Genomic DNA, 22,073 nt, shown 5'->3' with positions numbered 1-22,073 from the left:
TCTGAAAGAACCGAACAAAGACGGAAAAACAAAAACTCTCTACGATATCATCCTGTGATATCCCAGCAACCCATCCTCTCTTACTTCCCTAATCCACTGAAACCTAAACTCATTCCTTCTTCTCAATGTTCTGTTACTTTAAAAAAAAAATAAAAAAAAATGAACTCTCTCCTATCTTCCGCAACAACCCACAGCCTACTAAAACCCAGTCCCAACCCTCATTTCACAGAACCACCCTCACCGGCTTCCCTTTCCCTTGCGAGAATTCAGCCACAACGACCCAAAAAAGAGAGACTAGAAGAGATACGAGAGAGCAAAATTTTCAGAGGAGAGAGACCAAGCAGCAATATCTGGTTCGAGACTCTTACCGTGAGTCGAGAGATGGTCTCTTGTTTTTTCTTTTTTTTATCGGGAAACATTTTCATTCAATTGGTATCTGTTACATGATGCATAAATGATCATAAATTTTGATTTACGATACTAAAAACATATGGAAAAAAAAAACAGATTTATCAAACGAATTTTTTGATGTTTTTGTGTGCTGGAAATACAAATAACACAGAAACACTAAGGTTATCAAATGGTACCAAAGGCCAAAGCCACTTTGTAAAGCTTTGTTACATTCGCTGTGTTTATCATATCATATCATTCAATTATAGTAAGGGCATGGTGATAATAAATTGTCATCATTCTGCGTATTACGAAACCATGGTTTTTGCCTAATGGGTTAGATCCTGTGTAACCAATCATGGTTGCACCAAACACGACTCTTATATTAAAATACTATTAACATTTATTATATCGCTTTCACACTATTAATTTAAGGAACTTTCTCACCTTTTGGTAGAAAGAGTTTCTCTCTCTCTCTCTCTCTTTTAAACAATCGCTCCAACCCATTTCAATCTCTCTCTCTCTCTTTTAAATAAGCTCTCCAACCCATTTCAAACTTTCTTTCTAGAAATCCATTTCTGATTTCTGTTTGACTGCTATTTTGGGTTATCCAGCGCTTGCTGATCTGGTGGGGGAGAAAAAACACATTATTTTTTATGTATTTTATAATAGTATTGTCCGTACTCTTTATTTTTTTTAGAAAGTATTAATATCCTGAATATGTTACAATTTTGATTTTGTTTTTTTGGAGGGAGGGGGATATTTGTAGAGTTAAGACCTGCTATCCACATGGGACGGGTGGGGACAGATCTAAACCCTCCATGGGGTGGTAGGATTCACCTCTAAAGTGTGGGACCCACACCCCATGGAGAGGTCAGATCTGTCCTCACCCATTCCAATGTGGGTAGCTGATTCGCATTCGTATTTGCATGATAGCATGCACCAAACTCTCCATGCCCGAATTTACCAATTCAATCAGTGGCAGAAGATATTTAGAGGGAATCGGCTCAGGTTCATGTACGAGAACGTTCTCGTATCCACTCTTCCTCTGGATTTCATCTAGATGGCTTGCAGGTGTTCTCGTATGTGAACCTAGGCCGATCTCATTTAGAGCTACAGGATTGAGCTTGATTTCAGAAAATTTGGAGAGACTCTAGTAATTGTGATACAGCAGGATCTCTAAGCATGGTCATGGCTAAATTCTTCCTGTCTTGGACATTAAACTCAGTCCTGAACTTAAATTAAAAGCAGCTCTGAAGGCATTATCTTGTCTCTGGGTGTTGGTATTGTAATGATTTTGGTTAGTAGGGAGGTGAGGTGATGTTCAAGGTTCAAATATGCACAATGGGCAACAGAATCACCCTCAGCCAAGAATCGACCGGAATCAAACCTGAACCCTCGAAGTCCATCAGGGATAATTGGGTGGGGCTGAAATAAGGACACATGGTCACAGAATGTTCCACAGCCACCAATCTGTTGCAAACCAAAAAGACCAGGATCTGCCACTTTTATGGGGTCTCTTACCTATGAAGATCAACTTGGTCAGGTAATTGCAACACTACATTGCATCTTCCCCAACACACGTAGACCATTTGGAGGACAAATGGATCTCTAAGCTCCACAAGACCCACTGGCCAGACAGTCTATATGTGCTGTACCTGGATTTACCTGTTATATTATACAAGAATAGCCTGCTTGTACCTAGACAAATTTTGTGCTTAGGTTGATCAGTTAAAATTACTTTTTGAATTGAAGGTGGAGAGGGAGGAGGGGGGGGGGGGGGGAAGCAACAAGTTTCAAGTAACTAATAAACCAGTACTTATTGCCAACAAACAGCTTCACTTGACCACTTTCTACTATATAAGAGTGCTCTAGTGTGTTCAATCAAGGCAGACAATCAGAGAAAACAAAACATTTTAAAAGATCAACTTTAGCAGCAATTTTCAGAGCTTTGCTAATAGCCCATTCTGAACAGGTTTTGCCACCACCCCACTGTCCTTCAGATCCAAGTCGTTTGCATTCGGTGGGACATCCACTGCAGGAGAGCAATTGAAGAATCCATGTGGCTGCAGCATAAAACCAATGTGCTCCACTGGCATGACCGGCCAGTCTTCCAGTCTAGGTATGTGTGTAATGCCAAACACATACCTGCAACATATTAACATGAAAAGGTGCCGGTTAGACAATTCACTTCTAGTTAACTGTAATCCAAATTAAGAACAAATCCACTTTAATGAATACAACATACAAATGATGTCATTGTCAAAATAGTTTTGATGGATCCAGATGATCTGAATCCAGGTCAGTTTAGAGTCAGTAACAGTCTATAAGTATTAATAAGAACCATTTTTAAGCTCTCTGGTCCAGCAGAAGTTTGAGACTCCATAAAAATCGAGTTCAAGTTCTCTGTGGAGGAGGTATATGATATCAAGTCTTGACTTCTCTAAATTGACTGCTTAGGAGATTCCCACATAATTATGGAGGATATTTTAAAAATTCAAGTATTTCAATTGTTGAGGGAGATTCTAGCACTTACATAGCATGTTTTGACTATGAAACCACTGGCAATATAACTATGCTACCTCAGTAAAGAGACATGTAAAATGTGGAACCAACAACTAGGGTTTGAAATTCCAAAATGAAGAAAATCGAAAAAGAATAAAAGTAAGCACAGAGACAAATATGCAAATATAAGAAGTGCCATCATGCATCATCAATCGGAACTAACCACAAAACTATATCTGTTTCTTCAAGAGGCCGGTTTTGCTTAACCCATGTAGCCAATCCCTCACCAACACGTGGATTTTGATTAGGAAACTCTCCACCTGGGTACTTCTCATCGCGTGCATATGATGTGACCCAAAGATTATGCTTCAAAAAAGCAGCTCTTCTCAAAAATTTTGCCTCAGAACCCGCTAATGGCAGACAATTTGAACCAGGCACTAACTTATAGCCTGTTAAATGGCCAGTCCGATTGACAGTTCTTGTGTTCCTAACCTGAAAAAATGAATGTGTGTGATCAATCAGGAAAATAAATCCCTGAATCAAAGTACGGAATAAAAATAATAATAACAACAATAGCAATAACAATAATAATCCCCTGCTATAACCTATCACTACTTCAAAAAAGAAAAAGGAGCAACAAAACAAACATCTCATTCAATGTCTAAAACCTGAATCAGAGATAGAACCAGATGTAAACAATGAGAATGCACTTCTACATAAATGTTCCATTATTTCATTTAGAGGGACACAGACTTAAATTTAAAACAAAGAAGGTGGGCTGGTTTTTTACTAGGTGACATGTCTAGCGGGCAAAGCCAACCATTAGAGAGGAAGACTCTATCGGTCACATGTCAAATTCGAGGCCCCAATTCAATTGCATGGCAATTTACCCTTGTTTTTTCAAGGGTCAAAAATTGTTCAAAGAACAGTGGTCTTTCCAATCATTTTTTCATTACGTTATTTTGACAAATGACAATCAGATTCGCACTCAAACTTGACACGTGAGCATGGGAGACTGCCACAACCTTTCATTAAAATTTGAGCCCACCTGACCTGCCATGTGTCAGATAATGCCACTGGTACAGAGATGGGAAGGGAACCTGACAGAACCCCGTACACACTCATCCATAAAGTGACTTATTTTTTATAAGAAAATATAGCAGTAATCACTCACCAGTTATCTCTAATAAAAACTATATTAATTTCATTACGAGTAGGATTGAAGTTTCCAAACTTTGAAGTAACGAGTCAACTAATACCTATTCAAATAGGGTATCCTCTCCAAACTTTAAAAAGACATTTACCTACAAAAAATGGGCACTAGTATGCTGACCATTCAAGGAGTAACTAATATCATCTTTCCCACTTCCTGTATATTTTTTCCAAGTCAAGAACAACTTCTCTTTTGTGTTGCATTGGCCCAAACGGTTGAAGTTGTGAGGAAAAGATATACAAGTTGCTCGTGACTTAATGGAAGATATGGCCCGCTATAAAGTTGAGGGGCAGAACAAGGCCATGTAGACAATGATAAATAAATGGAATAACAGTGTTAAGAAAGCAGACACCACCTCCATATTGTTAAAACTCATACCAAAAGCATCATAGTTCTCATTGTTGATATTCAGGGAAAAAAATAATACGCATAAAGAAGACAAAAGAGCATTTGCAAATAAAGAATAAAAGACCATAAGGTATACAAATGCCTAACTAACAAACAATGTAGAGGACTACTAGAATAACCACAGTATGAATGTCTTACAATCCAATGGCGAGCTGACAAAGGATCACAGTCACGCATTGCTTGCAGTTCAGATCTGAGCAGTTCCTCTTCAGCATAGAACGCATTGTTGTGAACATTATCCTTTCCTGGTTCTTCAACTTTAACATTCACCTCAACTACCTATAAATGCAACATTACACAACTGATATTATCATAATTAACAAAAAGAAACAATCTATCAATATTTATAAATACATAAGTTAATGACTTAAATAGTTATTGGGAGACAAGCTGAGTCAGAAGTAATAAATAAACAAATCATCATTGATAATAAATCACACAAAACAGGAAGTTCACTCATGAAATAGGTTGGACAAAGAAAAGGCACATGATTCGGAAGATAATTAACCATAAGATTTTATTAATCTCATGAAAGACCATAAAAGGCGTACCCTACCCGAAGAACAGAACATCCACATAGTTAACTCCCCAAATGAAAGGAATAAATGTGATGAAAAAAATTAAAGTAATAAATGGTACAAAACCAATTCAAAATTGTTAATACATTAAACAGTCCATACTATCAGGCTCAAACAGAATATATCATCAATTTCATCAAGGGCAGCTCCACATTCGTTGGATTGAAAATGCATTACATAATAAAGGCAGTGAAGTGCCTCACAGTAAAAAAAAAAATTGCTTCAAAATAAAGAGAACTAGTTTCAGTGAAGCAGAACCAAGATAATGCGAACTTAAGCTTTTATTTCAACAGAAAGTTTCAAAAGCAACAGCAGGCAGCATGATGTGTTTGGAGACAACATGGAATTATGAAAATTTAATAATCAGGAGAAAGATCTATCAGAATTAATAGATCTCCAATTACACTAAACAATGATGAGACGGAGATTCTACAAAGTGATTATTTAAGGTATCTAGGCTCAATCATAAATAAAGAAGGAGATATAGAGGATGATGTTTCACAGAGACTTAAAATAGGATAGATGAAATGGAGAGGTGCATCCAAAGTGTTATGTGATTGAACATATTCCTTTAAAACTTAAAGCAAAATTTTATAGGACAGTCATACGAGCAGCTATGCTGTATGGTGTGGAATGTTGGGCAGTTAAGAAGCATCATGTAGATAAACTAGTAGAGATGAGGATATTGAGATTGATGTGTGGCAAAACTAGGAAATATAAAGTAAAAAATGATCATACTAGAGCTGATTTGGGAGTAGCTCCAATACATGATAAGCTAAAAGTAAGTCGTTTGAGGTGGCATGACCATGTTCAACAGAGGCCATTGGATGCTCCAGTACGGATGAGTGATTTAATTTAGATTGAATCAACTAAAAGAGCCAAGGGCAGACCTAAAACAACCCTACGAGAAGTGGTGAGAAAAGACACGCAAAGCTTAGGTCTTGTATCAAGTATGACCTTGAATAGAGCCAATTGGAGGGCAAGGATCCATATATCCGACCTCATTTAATTGGGATAAGGCTGAGTTGTTGTTGTAATGATTATTCATAAATTCTGCAAAGAGCAACTAGGAAACCAATCTCCATTTTCATGAAGAAATATCAGTATTACCTCAATCACAGTGAGAACTTGAGAACCATAATTAAAATCCAAAGGAAAAAACTCCAAAAAATAAAAAATAAAACCATCTAGAGAGATTTCCCCTAGACTTGCATACGAACTACGAAGAACCCATCTAACCACACCATTCATGAAGTTCACGGGATCTTACCTGATTGAATGGTTCAAAGGGCTTACAATCAACAGCCATGTCCATTCGAGCAACAAAGAAGTGTTGATGAACTGGTGCATATAGTCCTGGTGCAATAGTTGTACCATATTTTCTAGATTCCCCAGGTTGGAGGGCTCCCAAGCTAAGAATACCTGTTAGTTTGACCTCAGCTTCTATTTTTCCATCCTGTAACAGAAATTCATACAAGTATTAGTCTTAATTTTAAGGAGCTTGTGTGATCCACCATAGTAAAAAAGCTACCTGTCATTGAGGTCAAAGAAAAGATAGCAGTAACTAGTTCAAATGAATTGGAACCAATCCATTTTAAGGCTCAATGTGTCAAAATGCCATTGGACTTTGGACTGGCAATCTGTGCATCATGATGACACACATGGGTGCACAGTGACCGTACATATCCAAGAAGCAATGATAAGTTCATTCGATAATTGATACAACAGTAAAGACTGAATTTGAAAGATGCTAAGTAAAGCTACAATCATTGAAAAGGCAAACAATCCATGCAATCCGTTCTTTCCCCCTTTTCCAGCTTAGCTGAAGAAACCAAAATATTAGAAACAAACCAATGAAAGTAGTATTAATCCTTCTACCAGATAAAACATCTAGAGCTTCAAGTATGAGGAGGAAATTGTACCAGCTGGCCAGCCCACCACAGCATATAAGCGACTATGTGCAGCCCACGAAAGTCAGCCCAGCACCCTGAGCTGGAAAAATAGGCCTGGCCTGGCCAGAAATGCAAACAAGGCCATAGACACAAATTGCGAGCTAAAAACCACATGAAATTATATAAATAATGACTTTAAGCCTTTAACTGAAGATGTCCTGCATAGAGAGAAGCCTGAACAATGAATCCAGGAGGAAGTTAAGCCACACTTCAGAAGTACATATTTATATGCACTTATGTAAGATGTGATATGTATTGTGCACATAACTACATTATGTTCCAAGCCAGGTTACAGCAGATATTGCCATCATCTGCACAGTAGATTACATCTACTACTTTATCACAAAACTAAATAATTCTAGGACAGGCTAAGCCAAATGTTGAATCCATGCCCAACCTGGCCTGACATACTGGGTCTTCAAATCAGGCAGGCCAGAATCAGGTGGGACTAAAATTGCCAACACTTTTAAGCACAATGGTACATCTATTAATTCATCATTTAAGAGTGTCTTCATAGCAAGACCATTTTAGTGATGTAATCAATCCAGAAGTCTTTATTCTATCCGTTGAGATACAAAAGATTTTTCACTTGTAAGCAGTAGGCATTTCAAAAGGAATTATTGTTGATGAGAGTTAAAAGAAGGTATTCTTCCATGAGCCTAAAAACTCTAGTATAGGTCAAGAAGCTTTTGAACATATATATTACAGCAAAACAATGAGCCCACAAGCAATAACAAGAATACAAGGAGACACAGAAGACCACATACTAAACCAAATATGGTGACATTCTTATCCTACCTGATAGAAGTGCCAGAAGAATCCATACTCATAATTAGCAACAGTACATATGAAAGATACAGTTAACCGTCGAGACCGTCGAACTTCAGCCAACCCTGTTCTCCAATCTTGATGCTTCCATAGGATACCATGGTCCTCTTCATGTAAACAAACACAATTTTCAATTGTCTCAACTCCACCAGTGAAGTTTGTGAAGTGAGCGTCAAAGTATTTGATATAGCCTAAACAATCACATCCCTGAGATCACAAAGGTGTTTCCTATTAGAATAATTTTAAAGACGGGATGGGAACTAACACAGTCAGTCCGACTAAAACCATATCACAAAGTATTTAGAAAGTGACCTTCTTAAGAGAATGAGAATTTTTGCCAAGGCCATCTTCGCCTGCATCAAATGCATTCTTCCTGTAATGGGGATCATTTGGATCTCCATATGGCACCACCATCTCAACAAAACTCAACCTGTGGGCTACAGCCCTCCGGCCCCGACTACCATCAATATATGCAACAGAATATATAACCAGACCCTCCCTTGGAGTGAAGCCAATACGAAAGTTCCACTGTCAACAAGACAAAAGAAAGATGTAGATTTCAATTTGAATGGTTGAAATTCGATATGTAGAAAAATTAAAAAGTTAGTAGAACCAGCTAGGACATACTTTCTGCCATTCTACGAAGTAACCGTTAACACGAAAGCTTGGACCTTCGGCCTGAACAATTTGCAGAGGTTTCACATCACTACGGTCCACACCTCCTCGTGTCTCACCAGCAGTATAATTCCTTAATGGGTCAGCTGGAGGCAAAGGCACAAGTTTACGGTCTTCAAACTCAATAACTACCATATTTTGCATATCAACAAGAATTTTAATGCCTTCAACCGGACGAGCATAACCATTTTCCATTGGACAATCACTCTCAGTTCTACAGAAAATAAGAGGTTTAGCAAGCCTACGGCTAGGAGCATCAGCCTCACTATGATAACCAGCACACCTGTAAAAGAGTCAAATGTCATAGCCTTAATATGGGGTTGCAACCAAAATTAACAATATATCTCCACGAATACTAAGTAAGATATGAAGGCACAGAATCAACTAACCAGGCATCTACCATCACAAGATCCATATCCTCAATACCCCTCTTCTTCATTGCCTCCCGAAATGGAGGATAGTCTTTAACAACAGCTTCACATTCAGCATATTCCACAGCATCCTAAAAAAAGAAAGAAGATCCAGAAACTTTTTCTTGGGGGGGAAAAAACAAAGAAATACATTATTTTATTTTTTTCAAACTACTAAAATAAGATGATGGATTGTCTGAACCAGCCACCGAAAACTGTATTTCATAAAATGTTTGGAACAATACTCTCGATAACAATAAATGTTTCTGGTGTAGAGAATCAAGTCATCATCCATCATCAGAAATAAAACGAAAAGAAAAAAAGTAAACTATTTAGACACACCCAAAATAAGGACGGATTGAAAATAAAGAGACTGGAATTGTCACTCTTTCAGTCAAATTCCCAGAACCATACATTATGAGAATTTTTTATTTTCAATGCTTGACTTGACAAGGCATATCAGAAACTTAAACACAAACATCACTGAATCAAGGTCCATTATTATTGGCTTCACCCATCGTATAAAATCATCTTCAAAAACTGTTAGCAGTTCAAATTGTTGTCAAAGCATGCCCAAAATGATCGGGCAGCTCACAGGGTGTCTAAGAAAATACCACACTAGGGAAGATAAAAGACTTTGTCACCTAGAATAGCAAGTGGACAACAACCTAGGCATGGCTGATGGCCAGGAGCCAACCTGATAAAATTTGTTTGACACATATGCTTCTTGAAAGGACTTGAATGCTAACCAATAAGGTGACTCATGAAACAACAGCGTTCATTTAATCAATGTAGCTTGAGTTTCCTTTCAGGCAGCTAGCCTGCTACCGTAGACCTAACTTCAACTTAGAGATCAAAAATTCAACATTCAGAATGATTGCAATCCAAGCCTTAAGAATTAGAGTCCTAATATTTATATTTATGCATCTAAGTACTATTCAACTTCTTCTTCCCTTGGATCATATATGTAAAAAGCTAGCAGCAAATACTGCCAAAATTTGAGTCTAGACAGTTCATGAGAGCCAGCTAGAAATCTTGGAAATACTGTTCAGAATGTCAAAGTAAAATCACAAGTACCATGGGAGGTTGCACATCTGGAATAACTTGTGATGAAACAACTTTTCCCCTATGATGTCCACCTCTAGTTGCCGCATGTACTTCTGTCAGCTGAACAACCCAGACACTTGTCTCGTTCGATCGTTTATTGTATACAACAAGTCTTGCACGTCTTGGAGGAAGTTTACTGGGAATTACAGCTCCACCCTTTGTTTTTGGAAGTAATGACGGCTGGAAAGGAGGGAAGAAATATGCATCTGCTAATGCAACAACATTTTTTTCGGGTTCCAATAAAACCACTTCAATAAACCGCATGCTATCTCTAAGCTGCAAAAGGAAAAAAAAAAAACAATATCAGCTGCTGAAAAACAACATCAACATAAAAAAGAAATATTAGTGATATCATCTTATAGTAACAATCTCATTGCACAATATTTTCTCATCCAATTTCCCAGAATATAATCAAAGGACAACTAACCTCCGGAGTAGCTCCAGCAGCTCTGACCGTAGCAACTGCCACTGAAATTTCAGCAGCAGACAAAGGGTCCAATGGGTGGCTGGTTTGAGCCCTTGTCATGATTTGTATTCCTGTGCCAGCATAAATAAGAAATTTGAATTAATTCATCAACCAAAATAGACCATCCAATAACTGTAAAAAAATGAGCTTAAAAAGACTAGGCAGTTGCAATAAGAAAGCATCCAAAGAAACAAAATTTTTCACTTTTACCATAAGGATCACTTGGTGATATTTCAAACCTTCAACATAAATGTTCTACTTGTAATTAAATCAATGAACAAGAAATTTGTACACTATTGAGAATCTACTACCCCTTTATCTGTAAAATTAAGAATTTGCTCTCCATGGTTTCAAAAATTGATTGCTTTGGATTGTACCGTGTAATCCAAAATCCTTAAGAGGTACAATCAGCATTGACTGATCATATATAGTCCAATCAATGTATTGATCAATCTGTCCCAATCCAGTCTAGGATCAGCCAGAACTCATCGGATTCCCAATCCCAATCATAGTTGCCAAGCCGTCGCCTTGTGTCCAGGCCCTCTACAACGCCTTCGATCGCCTAGATGTCGTGAAAATTATGATCCCAGTCCTGAAAACCATGTCATTTCCACCACCACCACACACACACATATAAACATAAACAAGCAAACATTGAGAAAGGATGACAGCTTCAATCTTAACGTGGGATCATTTTAACATATTTCTGTTATAATGGGAAAACACAAAGATTTGCTCTGTTCCTAAAAGGGTGGAATGCCACACGTATTGCACACTAACATCATTGTACATGCTAGCGTATGTGAATTGAGGAGCTAGCTTTACCATGCAAACTGTATTTATGGCATTACTTTCAGCACACGTGCACACATGCAGATGGTAATGAACATGGTGAAATATACAAGTAATATAAGCTATAGCTAAAAATTAGCAAATATATATGTGCAAAATTCGTAAGAGACACCAAAAGGGAAGGCTGGAAGAAGAACACGAAGAAATTGATCAAATCCACATGTTGCAGCCTTAACCGGGTACATCCATGAGAGTTCGAAACATTGACATAAACCCTAGCTTATTACAGTGCAGGGGAATGTAAGAAATATGTTCCTTACCACCAGCCAGTAAAAGTGGCGAGCATGAATCACTTGGGACATCAAGAAATTGTGGCGGCCTCAGTACTAAGAAATTATGCTGCCTTTATGGCATAGTTGTCACGACGTCTAAATGACCCAAGGTATTGGAAGGGACCTGGATGCAAGGTGACCAAGGTGCGCCTAGGCGAACAAGGCAATCCTAGTTGTCAAGGTACCTGGACGTCTAGGCAACACCTTGACAACTATATGCTTGATGGTGATGACTGCCTTCTATCATTTTATAAGAATAGTTATGCATACAAGTTACAAAATGCCAGTTAATCACCTATCTTTTCCCATGGTCTACACTTACGGAAAATATTATTCAGAAGGTATAATTTTTTACATTGAAGTAGCTACGTAAAAATAGATGACCAAACATCAACTAATAAGTCAATGTCCTCTGCGACATTGTGGCCTGTTGGCTCAATCCTTTGGTTATTCCTTGCTAGTCTAATCTTGTCTTTGAGCTCTGAAAAAGCCACTTAACCACCTAATGTTCTAATTTCGATGAAAGAACAAATTTTAAAGGCACAATCAAAGAGTACAAGCCTCTCATTCAAAAGCACTTGCTAAGAAGCATGCCAACAAATTTGGTATTTTGTAATGAGGAACAAATTGAACTTGCAAATCTCAATTTCAAACTTAATAAAGAATAGTTGATTTATTTCAAAAACTAACTAAAGCTTAAAACTTAAGCTACCTGAAATCAAACAACATAATCTGAAATGAAGATAAGGAATCAATTATCAACAAACCGATCGACAAATCTGAAAAAAAGGGGGAGAGGGAGTACGTCCAGTAAACAAAATTTGAATGCATGGGATCGTTCCCATCTAAATTTGTACCATAATCATAGATGATCCTTTCTTAACAACCAGATCAACACTTGCAAGGGGACCCAAGAATAATAATAATAATAATAATAAATAGATAAATAATATTAATCAAGGTTCTGAGACTTATTTCAAATTGAAATTGATTCCGTGGCATGGAGAAATATGAATCTGTAGTTTTTACATTCTCAGGAGTTTCACAATTTGGTTACCATCAGATGCATACAAAGCGATTTATCCAAACTGAGCATGGGAAATAATGACATGCAAGGATGAAAATAAAACATATTCTGCAACTAGATGAATACTTAAAGGGGAAAGGAAAGAGAAATAAAAGTACATCTAATCTCGAGCATGATCTACATCAACACCATTGAAATAAAAAAAAAGGATCTTACCTTTGGTGGAAGCTGTTGCTGAAGATTCAGCGATAGGATCAACAGGGTGAATCAAGGAAGCCATGGCAGTTCTTTTCTGAACAACCTCCGTATCAGATGCAGCAACAACAGCAGCAGTTGCCTCTCGTCGCAGGGGAGCAGTCTTGGTGTTAATGCAGCAAGACGTCGTTTTTTCCGCAGTTGTGGCCATTGTAAAGGATTAGCAAGCTCACCGAATCCGCCGTAGTAACTCCCAATGCAATCCACTGACATACAGCAAATCTCAGAAAACCTTACCCTAAATACCACCCTCCCAGACTCTCCTTCTCCCTCTCCCTCTCCCTCTCCTTCTCTGAGTCTCTTCAACTCCCTCTTTCTTGATGACCCTTAAATAAGCGCAGAATAGAAAGAACAGGGGGAAAAAAAAAATAAAAAATTAGGGTTTAAAACTACGATTTCTACGTGTATCTCCAAGAAAATACGGATAGAGATCAGTTCTTTCGCTGAGAATAATATGGATTTGGATTCTTCAACAAGAAAAAGTGGATTTTGGTGTGATCAATTCACGTTAACTTTTCCCACTAAAAGCATACTTTTTCTGGAATATACAACTGAAGATCCGACTTTGTCCCTTATTTTATAGACCACAGTGCTTATCACTCTGGCCCAATAAGATAAGAGAGTGCTGATGTAAATATATATATATATATATATAACAAAAAAGTAACCCCTATGGCGTAAACGTATCCGTATATGTATTTTTTTTTATAATCCATATCCTTAAATTATTTTTGGGAGAATGTTCGCTGTGCTGGGGCCGCAGGTTGTGCCCAGACACATGGGGGAGGGCACAATGACCACCCTGCTCCCTTGAGTGGTAGACCCATGTGTCTGGGCGTAGCGTTGCGGCACAGAGAACATTTCTTTTTCAAGGAGAAGAGAACGCTTGCGTGGCCGTGTGGCTCCTACATAAAGAAACAAAAACACACGAAAGTACTGCATTGCCCACATGGAAAAGTAGAAATCTCGCCCAGATCGATACTTGCACGGGCAGTGATCTCTTTCCCTTTTTTTTAATTTGCATTCGATACAGACCTTATTTGGTCTATCAACATCGATGATACGATTTTTTGATGATACAATCATCGATAATGATAGCATATCAAATCTTTGGAGATATGTGTATTGGCAGATCGGTTGAGTCTGATCTGGTTGATTGATTCCCCTTGTCTACTATTCTTGATAAGTACCTTAATCAAGTGTTTTATAGTATAAATTGGATCTTTCCCTTGGAATTGTTATTGGAGTCATAATCATTTGTCTTTTTTTACCATTATAAAAATAAATCTGAGTCATCCATTTTCATGGTTTTGTTGCATCTAACTCGTATTTTTTATAAAGTTAAAAAAAATTCTCATTTTCTTCTCCTCTGGTGGGATCACGGGAAAAATTAGTCAAGTAACACCATAGCCTTACCATAACCTTAGAACAATGAAATATTAGACTATAAAATGTGAATCTTAAACCCTAAACAATGAAACCTTGAATCTATGAAACCCTAATCTTAAAAACTTCAATAAAATCTTGAATTTTAAAAGCTTACCAGGTTGTCAAATAAAGATGATTGTTGTTGCAGAAACACTAGAGTCGCAACAATCGTGAAGGTGGAAAGCTCTAGAAGAGAGGGATGATTAACTAAGGAAGAACGGCCCATTAAATAAGGAGAAGGGTATGCATATTAAATGACCATTTTACCCACATAACGTATTCTTAGTTGAATATATTTAGGGGTAATCTGGTCTTATAATCACAAACATTTATAACATTTTACCAAAAATACATTTATAAAATTGATATTTTGCTTTATTTCCCCTTTAGAGTTAAATCGCATAAAGGGTTTTGTGATTCAAGGATGCAAGCACAATGTTATGCACTGTAGTACATAATTTTGCAATTGAGACATCATTGGTATCAACCACAATGAGGACCATTCCTTGATAACTCAAGCTTCTTCTATAAGAGACACCATGGGTATCAACTTCACCTCAAGCCCCATTTATTTCATTGTAAATTTTTTTCATTTAAATTTTGTTTTAAAGGAAGATTTTCTTTTTCTATCGGTTTTACATAGAACCTCAATAGTGATTGGTAAATTTTTATCTTTTTTTGGTCAGAAGGAAGGAAAATTTTATTAGAGGAAAGCTTCCTGGGAGAAACTCCTAGAAGTAACAAAGCTAGTATTTACAATAAAACCTAGGCGATTAGATGACCCAGATGCAAGGAAGTCAGCCAAACCATTACGAGATCTTTGGATGTAACAGAAGCTGACGGTTGAGAAGTCTTGACAGAGCTTTTGGATAACTGAAACAAGATTGCTGCCAGCCCAATTGATAGAAGACGCCTGTAAGTACCGTGGTCCTAGGGACGAGGGTTCCTCAGCCTTTTGGCGACAAGGATTGACTTCGATGAATAACGGCGTATTGTTCCGATATATCATCATGGAGATTGGGATCATGCTTTATAAAGAAATGGAGTCGCCACCCAGGGTTAGGACCTAGGACCCAATGGGTGTAGCTCCATCCGGGGTTAGCGAAAAGGGCTACGTAATTCCATATGGTCTGGTCAGAGATTCAGGGTAAGTAGTTAGGTTACGAGGGTGGGAAGGTGTTAGGCACCCACATCGCCCGGATAAATCGGTCTTTCTATTAGATGCTGATTTTCGAATATTCTCCCTTAATAATATATCCTATATTAACATGTAAGGCTAAGTTATGATGCACTACTCATAACAAAGAAAGAAAAATCATTTACTATGTACACTAAAACGAGTTATTTTAATTGTTTACATTATGCCAAAAATAATGAGAGGGAAAGAAACAGATACCTGTCTAGAAATGCAAGAAATAAATGAAAGCGCACTGAGGACGAAATATGTGATGTCCCACGGCTCAGGTGGAGAGAGACGATCGGATTGTCTCTCTCTTGTCGGACAGAGTAAGGACTATATGAGATGGGTTTCGCTACTCAAACTTTGGGCAGAGTAACGACTATATAAGGGATTCTTGTTATCTGTATACAGACAGAATAACGGTTGTGAAGGGGGTTTTTTGTTATCCGTACACTGACGGGATAACAATACCCAAGAGCATAATCGCTCTATGCTTGGATGGGTAACCGAAGGATCTACCCACGTCGAAGAATTTCACTCACTCACATACTCATGAGGGAAAGACAAAGGAAAAGAGGGTGAAAAGGGGGCAAAACAAGCCCTGGAGGGTCTCCTTACCAGAGAAAAACTTGTTTTTTGGGGTAGGGGGACCCTCCTATTTATAGGGAGGGGTCCCCTCTCTCTCTTGGCGCCATGGGTGACGTCAGCAAGCTGATGTCACACCCCCTCGTGGCACCGTGGAAATTCGGTACACATCCCCACTGTGTCGTGGGAAGGAGCCTACGGTGCTGTGGGGGCGCAATGCCATTTTTCCTTATTTTTTGGGTTTTTGGCTCCCTTCTGACTCTTCAGAAAATTTTCTGTCGGGGGGGGTGGGTGAGCAGTACCTCCTTCAGCATTTGGTAAAAGGATCTTATAAGTCATTTTAGGGATGTTAGGGTGATTTGGTTTAGATGTAGGGACAAGAGTCCTTCTTGAGAGAGATACCGATGCCTGTCCGTGTCCTGTTGTCATCATCGCCGGGGGGTAACAAAATTCAGTGTCTACAACGCCATACCATTTGAATGGACTAGTGAAACATTTGGGGTTGCATTGTATTCTATCTGCCAATGGCCCGGATCCGACTCCTCTTCAGGGAGCCCAACTCCCAGTGAGTGCCCAAGGGGGCATCCAAGGGCTGGGTTGTGCCGCACAATCAGCCATCGGGATGTATGCGACAGTGCAACACAGCCCAACAGTTGGATCTCCCCTAGGCGCTGGGCTCTCCAAATCTAGACTAAGTGTTAAAATTTTGGTTGATTATATTATGGGAAAATGATGTATACACAACACCTTATATATTTGCTCTCTTAAACATTCTCTCTCCTTTCTCATCATTAATATTTGTGGCCCCCTCTTGTACACTCTGACACTCGTCAAAATGGATTTTTCCCTCAAAAACTTATAAAAGTTGTGAAAATGATCCTAGTTTTTATCAGCCACATGACAAATAATATGGTCCCAAGAAACATTTGCTAAAGAACAACTTGGTAGGTGGATAGTGAGTTTTATTTAGACCTCCCATATATCGCTTGGGTTTTTATTATATTATTATTAAGGGGAGACCCTTTTTCTTTGTGTTTTTATTATTTTTTTTATAGTGGACATCCATTCTCCCATCACATTGTCGGTGGTGAACTGTTGGTGATATCCACTTGATTGAGACAGTCATTTCTTCTTCTTTTTTTTTGATAAAAGCAATTTATTATCTAAGGAACAATGTTCTGGCAGAGTCAGCAAACAACAAAGGAGAAATAGAGGGGGGAAGAGAAGAAAACCAACAGAGGGAAATTTGAGAAGAAGCTGCTTGAGTTGCCAGGGAATCTGCCACAGAGTTCGCTTCCCTCAAAACATGAGAGAACCTAATCTCGTCGAAGAACGGGATGAGGTTGAAGCAGTCGGACACAATAGGCTTGATTTTTCAAGGAGAGGCCTCAGTACCACCATTCAATAGGCTAATCAGCAAAAGGTTATCACTCTAAATAATGACCTGCTTGAAATTCAGAGAAAGAGCTAATAGCATAGCTCTACGTGCCGCTAAAGCTTCGGCGACCAGAGCATAGTTCCAATTAATTCCTTCTGAGAACGCGCAAATGAATGATGCATCCTAAGTGCGACAAACCCCTCCAATTTCAGCTTGTCCAGGATTCCCCAAGCTAGCACCATCAACATTGAACTTGACAAATGATTGAGGAGGGTGAACCCATTTAACCAGTCTCCGCATTTTTGCCTTAGAGAAGCAGAATTGATTGACCACTTCCTTAGCCCCCGCAATGGATCTAAGCACAACGCCTCTAGGATTAAAAATTTGTTGCCTGAAGGTCCGGTCCCAATATTTGATCCAAATATTCCACAGAATACTACAACAATAAGCAATCAGCAAAATGTTGTCTTTGCTAGAGTTATTCTGCCCTTTAATGAGATTTCGAATGACTGTGATGATGGGTTGTTGTCCGATAATGTGCATCAAGCCCCAAGCCCGCTTGTTGCCATACTTGTCGAGTCTTTAAGCGGTCCCCAAATAGATGATCTAATGACTGTTGCTGGTCAAGACAAAAGGTACATAAAGGATTAAGATTCATTCCCCTGCGAATGAGAAGGTCCGGCAATGGAAGCTTTTTGATGTAGTATTTTTCAGATAAGATGTTGTACTTTAGGGACGGTTGGGAGAGGCCAGATCTTAAGCCATGTCGAATCATATGAGTGAGAGAACCCATTCATTGCAATACTATAAGCAGAAGTGACTGTGAAAATACCATTTGAAGTTGGCACCCAAATAAACTTGTCGGCTTCAGGAAATATCGGAATAGGAATGGATAAAATTCGGGAAGCAATGTCTGGAGCCCACCAGTGAAAAATCAAATCTCTCTTCCAGGACCCTGAATGAAAATCAATAAGCTCTGTTACAGACGTCGGAGCCCCAAAAGGCAAAGGGAAAGGAGCCGCTAACGGTGGGTGAGATGGAATCCAATAATCGAGCCAAGGATTGATTGCATGCCCGTAGCCCAATTGTATGAAAAGTCCTTGTCGAATTAGATCCCTAGCAGAGCAAACAGACTTCCATCCCCAAGAAGCTGAAACGGGATAGTTGGCACTCAAAAAATTCCCATTCGAAAAATACTTATTCTTCATCAACCTTCCCCACAATGAAGAAGGAGGAAAGAGAAGTTCCCACGCTTTCTTTGCTAACAAGACCTGATTCATTGCAGCCGATTGCTTGACATTAAGTCCTCCAAACCTTTTAGGTTTGCAAATAGTACGCCAAGAGATTATTGGGACCATATTCTTGGTGCTTCTTGGTTATTTTTCTTTCAACATCTCACCTAACCGTCCATCTTTGCCAAACATCTCCAAAATGATTTTTTATTTTTTATTTTTATGAAATATGATTTATATATTATCCATTTATATTGGCATCTTATATGTCAAATCAATGGTAATTAATAAAATACTATATTTGATAAGGAGAGAGTCTGCATATCTAATGAGGAGAGAGGAGAGAGACTGTAAGAACTTCCCCCATCCGTTTTGATGGAGACTAGAAAAAATTTATATTATAAGAGAGAGAGAGAGAGAGAGAGAGAGAGAGTATCTTTAAGAGTAATTATAGCCCTTTAAAATTGAGAGTGTTCGGATGACACATCCATAAGTGTGACTAGAACTCTCATTTTCTTTTAATTGTCCCTTGTTTTATTCTCAAAAATATTTAATGCAATTTTTTCAATAATGATAAATTTATCATTTCACATAAAAATTGCATTAAATGACTTTCAAGTTTTTGGAAAATTCTTTTTTTTTAATCCTTGCATTAATTAATTTTTAAAAATACAACAAGGGGCAAAAAAAGTAAGATTACAAATCCTAAGGTGTCAATAAGAAAATCCCTATATTACCCAAAAAAAAAAAAAGTCTTTAAAATTTGTAAAGTATGTACAATAGTAAGATTGATAGAACAATAATAATAATTTGTTCAAGTAAGAAGACATTTAAATTGAAATTTTTTATGAAATATAAAAAAAAATCCAAACATAAAAATTTTGAACAAGATATATTACATACAATACCCCCCCCCCCAAACCCCCAAAAAAAAAGTTAGCAATTTATTTGTAGAAAATAGTTACCACCAATAAAGTAAAATTAACTATTTTTGCCGCTGCAAAGGTTAAACCTGGGAATTTAACCATGATCCATCATGATTTGGTCTATTAATTTACTTTCTTTTTCTTTTTAGGGGAGTAGTGAGTTTGACTGCTTTAGCCAACAAAACAACATTACGTACAGACGAACAAAAGGTACTAATAACCTTTTCTTTAATTAAAAAAAAATCATTATATAAGTTACGAACGTAACAATTAAAATGATTTTATATCATACCTACCCCCCCCCCCCCCCAAAAAAAGGAGGACAATTTATATAATGGAAGATGAAAATAACCATTTAACCCATTCCATAAACACAATTTAGAAACAAAAACCCACCCCAAAATAAGTAGTGTGCACTAAACATTCAAAACATACTAACATTACTAAGGGAAACTTTCAGAAAAAAATTTGCATAGTTCATCAGTATGAGCCATAAAAAAAAAACTCCCCCCCCCCCCCCAATAAAGCTATGGATAAGCTTAATAATATTCACTCCTAACTATGGTTTGTAATCTTGGATCGGATTGGTCGATTTTGACCAGATTGGTATCAGTCGAGACCGATCCGATCCACCTATATGGACAAAGATAAAAAGGTTTAAAAAAATTGAATTTTTTTTACAAAAAAAAGAGGCAAAAGTGTCATATTTTACCCGAGTTTGGGCAATCCCGATCCGATACCGAGATTACAAACCATGCTCCTACCAGCATGCATGGCCTTAATCAATATGCTATGTCAAAGTGGATTAGAGACTAACCCCAAAAAAATTAGTTGCCTTATTAATAAAGTTTTTATTTTTATTTTTTTAGTGAATAAGATTAATAAAGGTTGGGACCTCAAATCGGTGGAAAGATATAGATTTGTGTTAAAAAAAACTTTTAGTAGTTCAGTTTGCAATAGGGCAAAAGTGTCATATTTGACCCGAGTTTGAGTGATCACGATCAGATCCAACCGATTTGATACCGAGATTACGAACCATGCTCCTAACAGCATGCATGGCCTTAATCAATGTGCTATCTCATAATAGATTAGAGATTAACCTAAAAAAATTCTACTAGTTGCCTGATTAATAAAGTTTTTTTTTTTTTCTAGTGAATAAGATTAATAAAGGTTGGGGCCTCAAATAGGTGGAAAGAGATAGATTCGTATTAAAAAAACTTTTATTAATTTAGGATTACCCTGAACCTCCTTCCCCCCCCCCCCCCCAAAAAAAAAAGAACCCTGGTTTATTGATTTATGTTTAGGAGTTAATGTATTAGTCCATATTCAGCACAAGAAAAAATAAATAATTTATTAATATTATTTAATTATTTTTTATTGTAAAAAATTTTATTATATTATAATAATTTTTTTTTAAATTAGTGATTTACTAGTTCACAAAGGAAATGTGTAGTTTCATCCCCAAAGAAACTATTATCGCTTCCTTCTTCATTGAGTACTTTTCGCTTATTTATTAAAATCTCCAAGAAAACATCTTTTCAATAAGTAGTGAGAGGATTCCCCACACCAATAATGTGGGAGGAATCTCTCACATCACGCGAATAATTATCGCATAAGAAATGATTTCATTAATAAAGAAACCACATGATTCGGAAGGAGAAGGAGAGAGTTTCAATGTGGATCCCACATGGATACTATGTGAGAAATATGAAACAGGACCCACACTCTCCACATGACAATCTTTTCCCCTTTCAATAATACTATAAGACAACACTTTCCCCCAGAAAAAAATAAAAGGGAGATAAAGCATCCTTTTCAGTTCTTTACCCCCAAACATGATTTATTGATGAAAACTCTAGAAAAGGTGAAGAGCAATAATCTTAGCCTTTTCTTTTTCCTGAGAAGTTTATAGTTGGAGGAGGAGGGTTAAAAGAAGAGATGAAGGTGGGATTCGACCTTAAGAGTTGATAGCAATCATCCAATGTCCTTATCGTCGGACAAGTGGTACCTGGTCCCTACAACTATTTTTTTTTTAATTCAATGAAAAGTCCCCAAAACTACTTATCCATTTCTAAATATGCTATATCAAAAAAATAAAATAAAATAAAAATTCTTAATAAATACCTAAATGACTGCTTGCACAGTTGCACTATTGGTGGTCCACATTGCTTGTATCATCCATGTGTGTGTGCGCGTGTGTGAGAGAGAGAGAGCATGGTTTTAAAAATCGGAATCAAATCAGTTGAATCGGCTGATTTTTAATGGAATCAGCACTATTGGATTCAACTAATTGCCATTGATTTTTGGTTGATTCTGATAAATGTCAATCAATTCAAATCAATAATTGGTATTGAACGATTCGATTAGTGATTCCGAAATTTGATACCTAAAGATCATCGAGAAATT

At 37.6% G+C, this 22,073-nt stretch overlaps 1 protein-coding gene across 2 annotated transcripts; it reads right to left on the bottom strand.

The window, feature by feature from the left end:
- Positions 1-2,182: 2,182 nt before the first annotated feature.
- Positions 2,183-13,201, bottom strand: LOC122655795 (copper methylamine oxidase-like). Of its 2 annotated transcripts, none has more exons than XM_043850133.1 (11): positions 12,900-13,201; positions 10,494-10,603; positions 10,037-10,342; positions 8,939-9,051; positions 8,502-8,832; positions 8,187-8,402; positions 7,845-8,081; positions 6,365-6,550; positions 4,655-4,795; positions 3,119-3,387; positions 2,183-2,538 (listed from the first exon to the last, which is right to left on the bottom strand). In XM_043850133.1, exons 1-11 carry the CDS (start codon positions 13,087-13,089, stop codon positions 2,334-2,336), a joined length of 2,304 nt encoding a protein of 767 aa, XP_043706068.1. In that variant the 5' UTR covers positions 13,090-13,201; the 3' UTR covers positions 2,183-2,333. The 2 variants fall into 2 exon arrangements, with proteins under 2 accessions (XP_043706068.1, XP_043706069.1); XM_043850134.1 differs by lacking the exon at positions 12,900-13,201 and adding an exon at positions 10,910-10,978.
- Between the last annotated feature and the right edge of the window lie 8,872 nt (positions 13,202-22,073).

The sequence above is a fragment of the Telopea speciosissima genome, chromosome 3 (genome assembly GCF_018873765.1).
Source record: "Telopea speciosissima isolate NSW1024214 ecotype Mountain lineage chromosome 3, Tspe_v1, whole genome shotgun sequence".
Taxonomy (NCBI): Eukaryota; Viridiplantae; Streptophyta; class Magnoliopsida; order Proteales; family Proteaceae; genus Telopea; species Telopea speciosissima.
The sequence above is the reverse complement of the archived record's forward strand: the minus strand, read 5'-3'. Positions and strand labels throughout refer to the sequence as shown.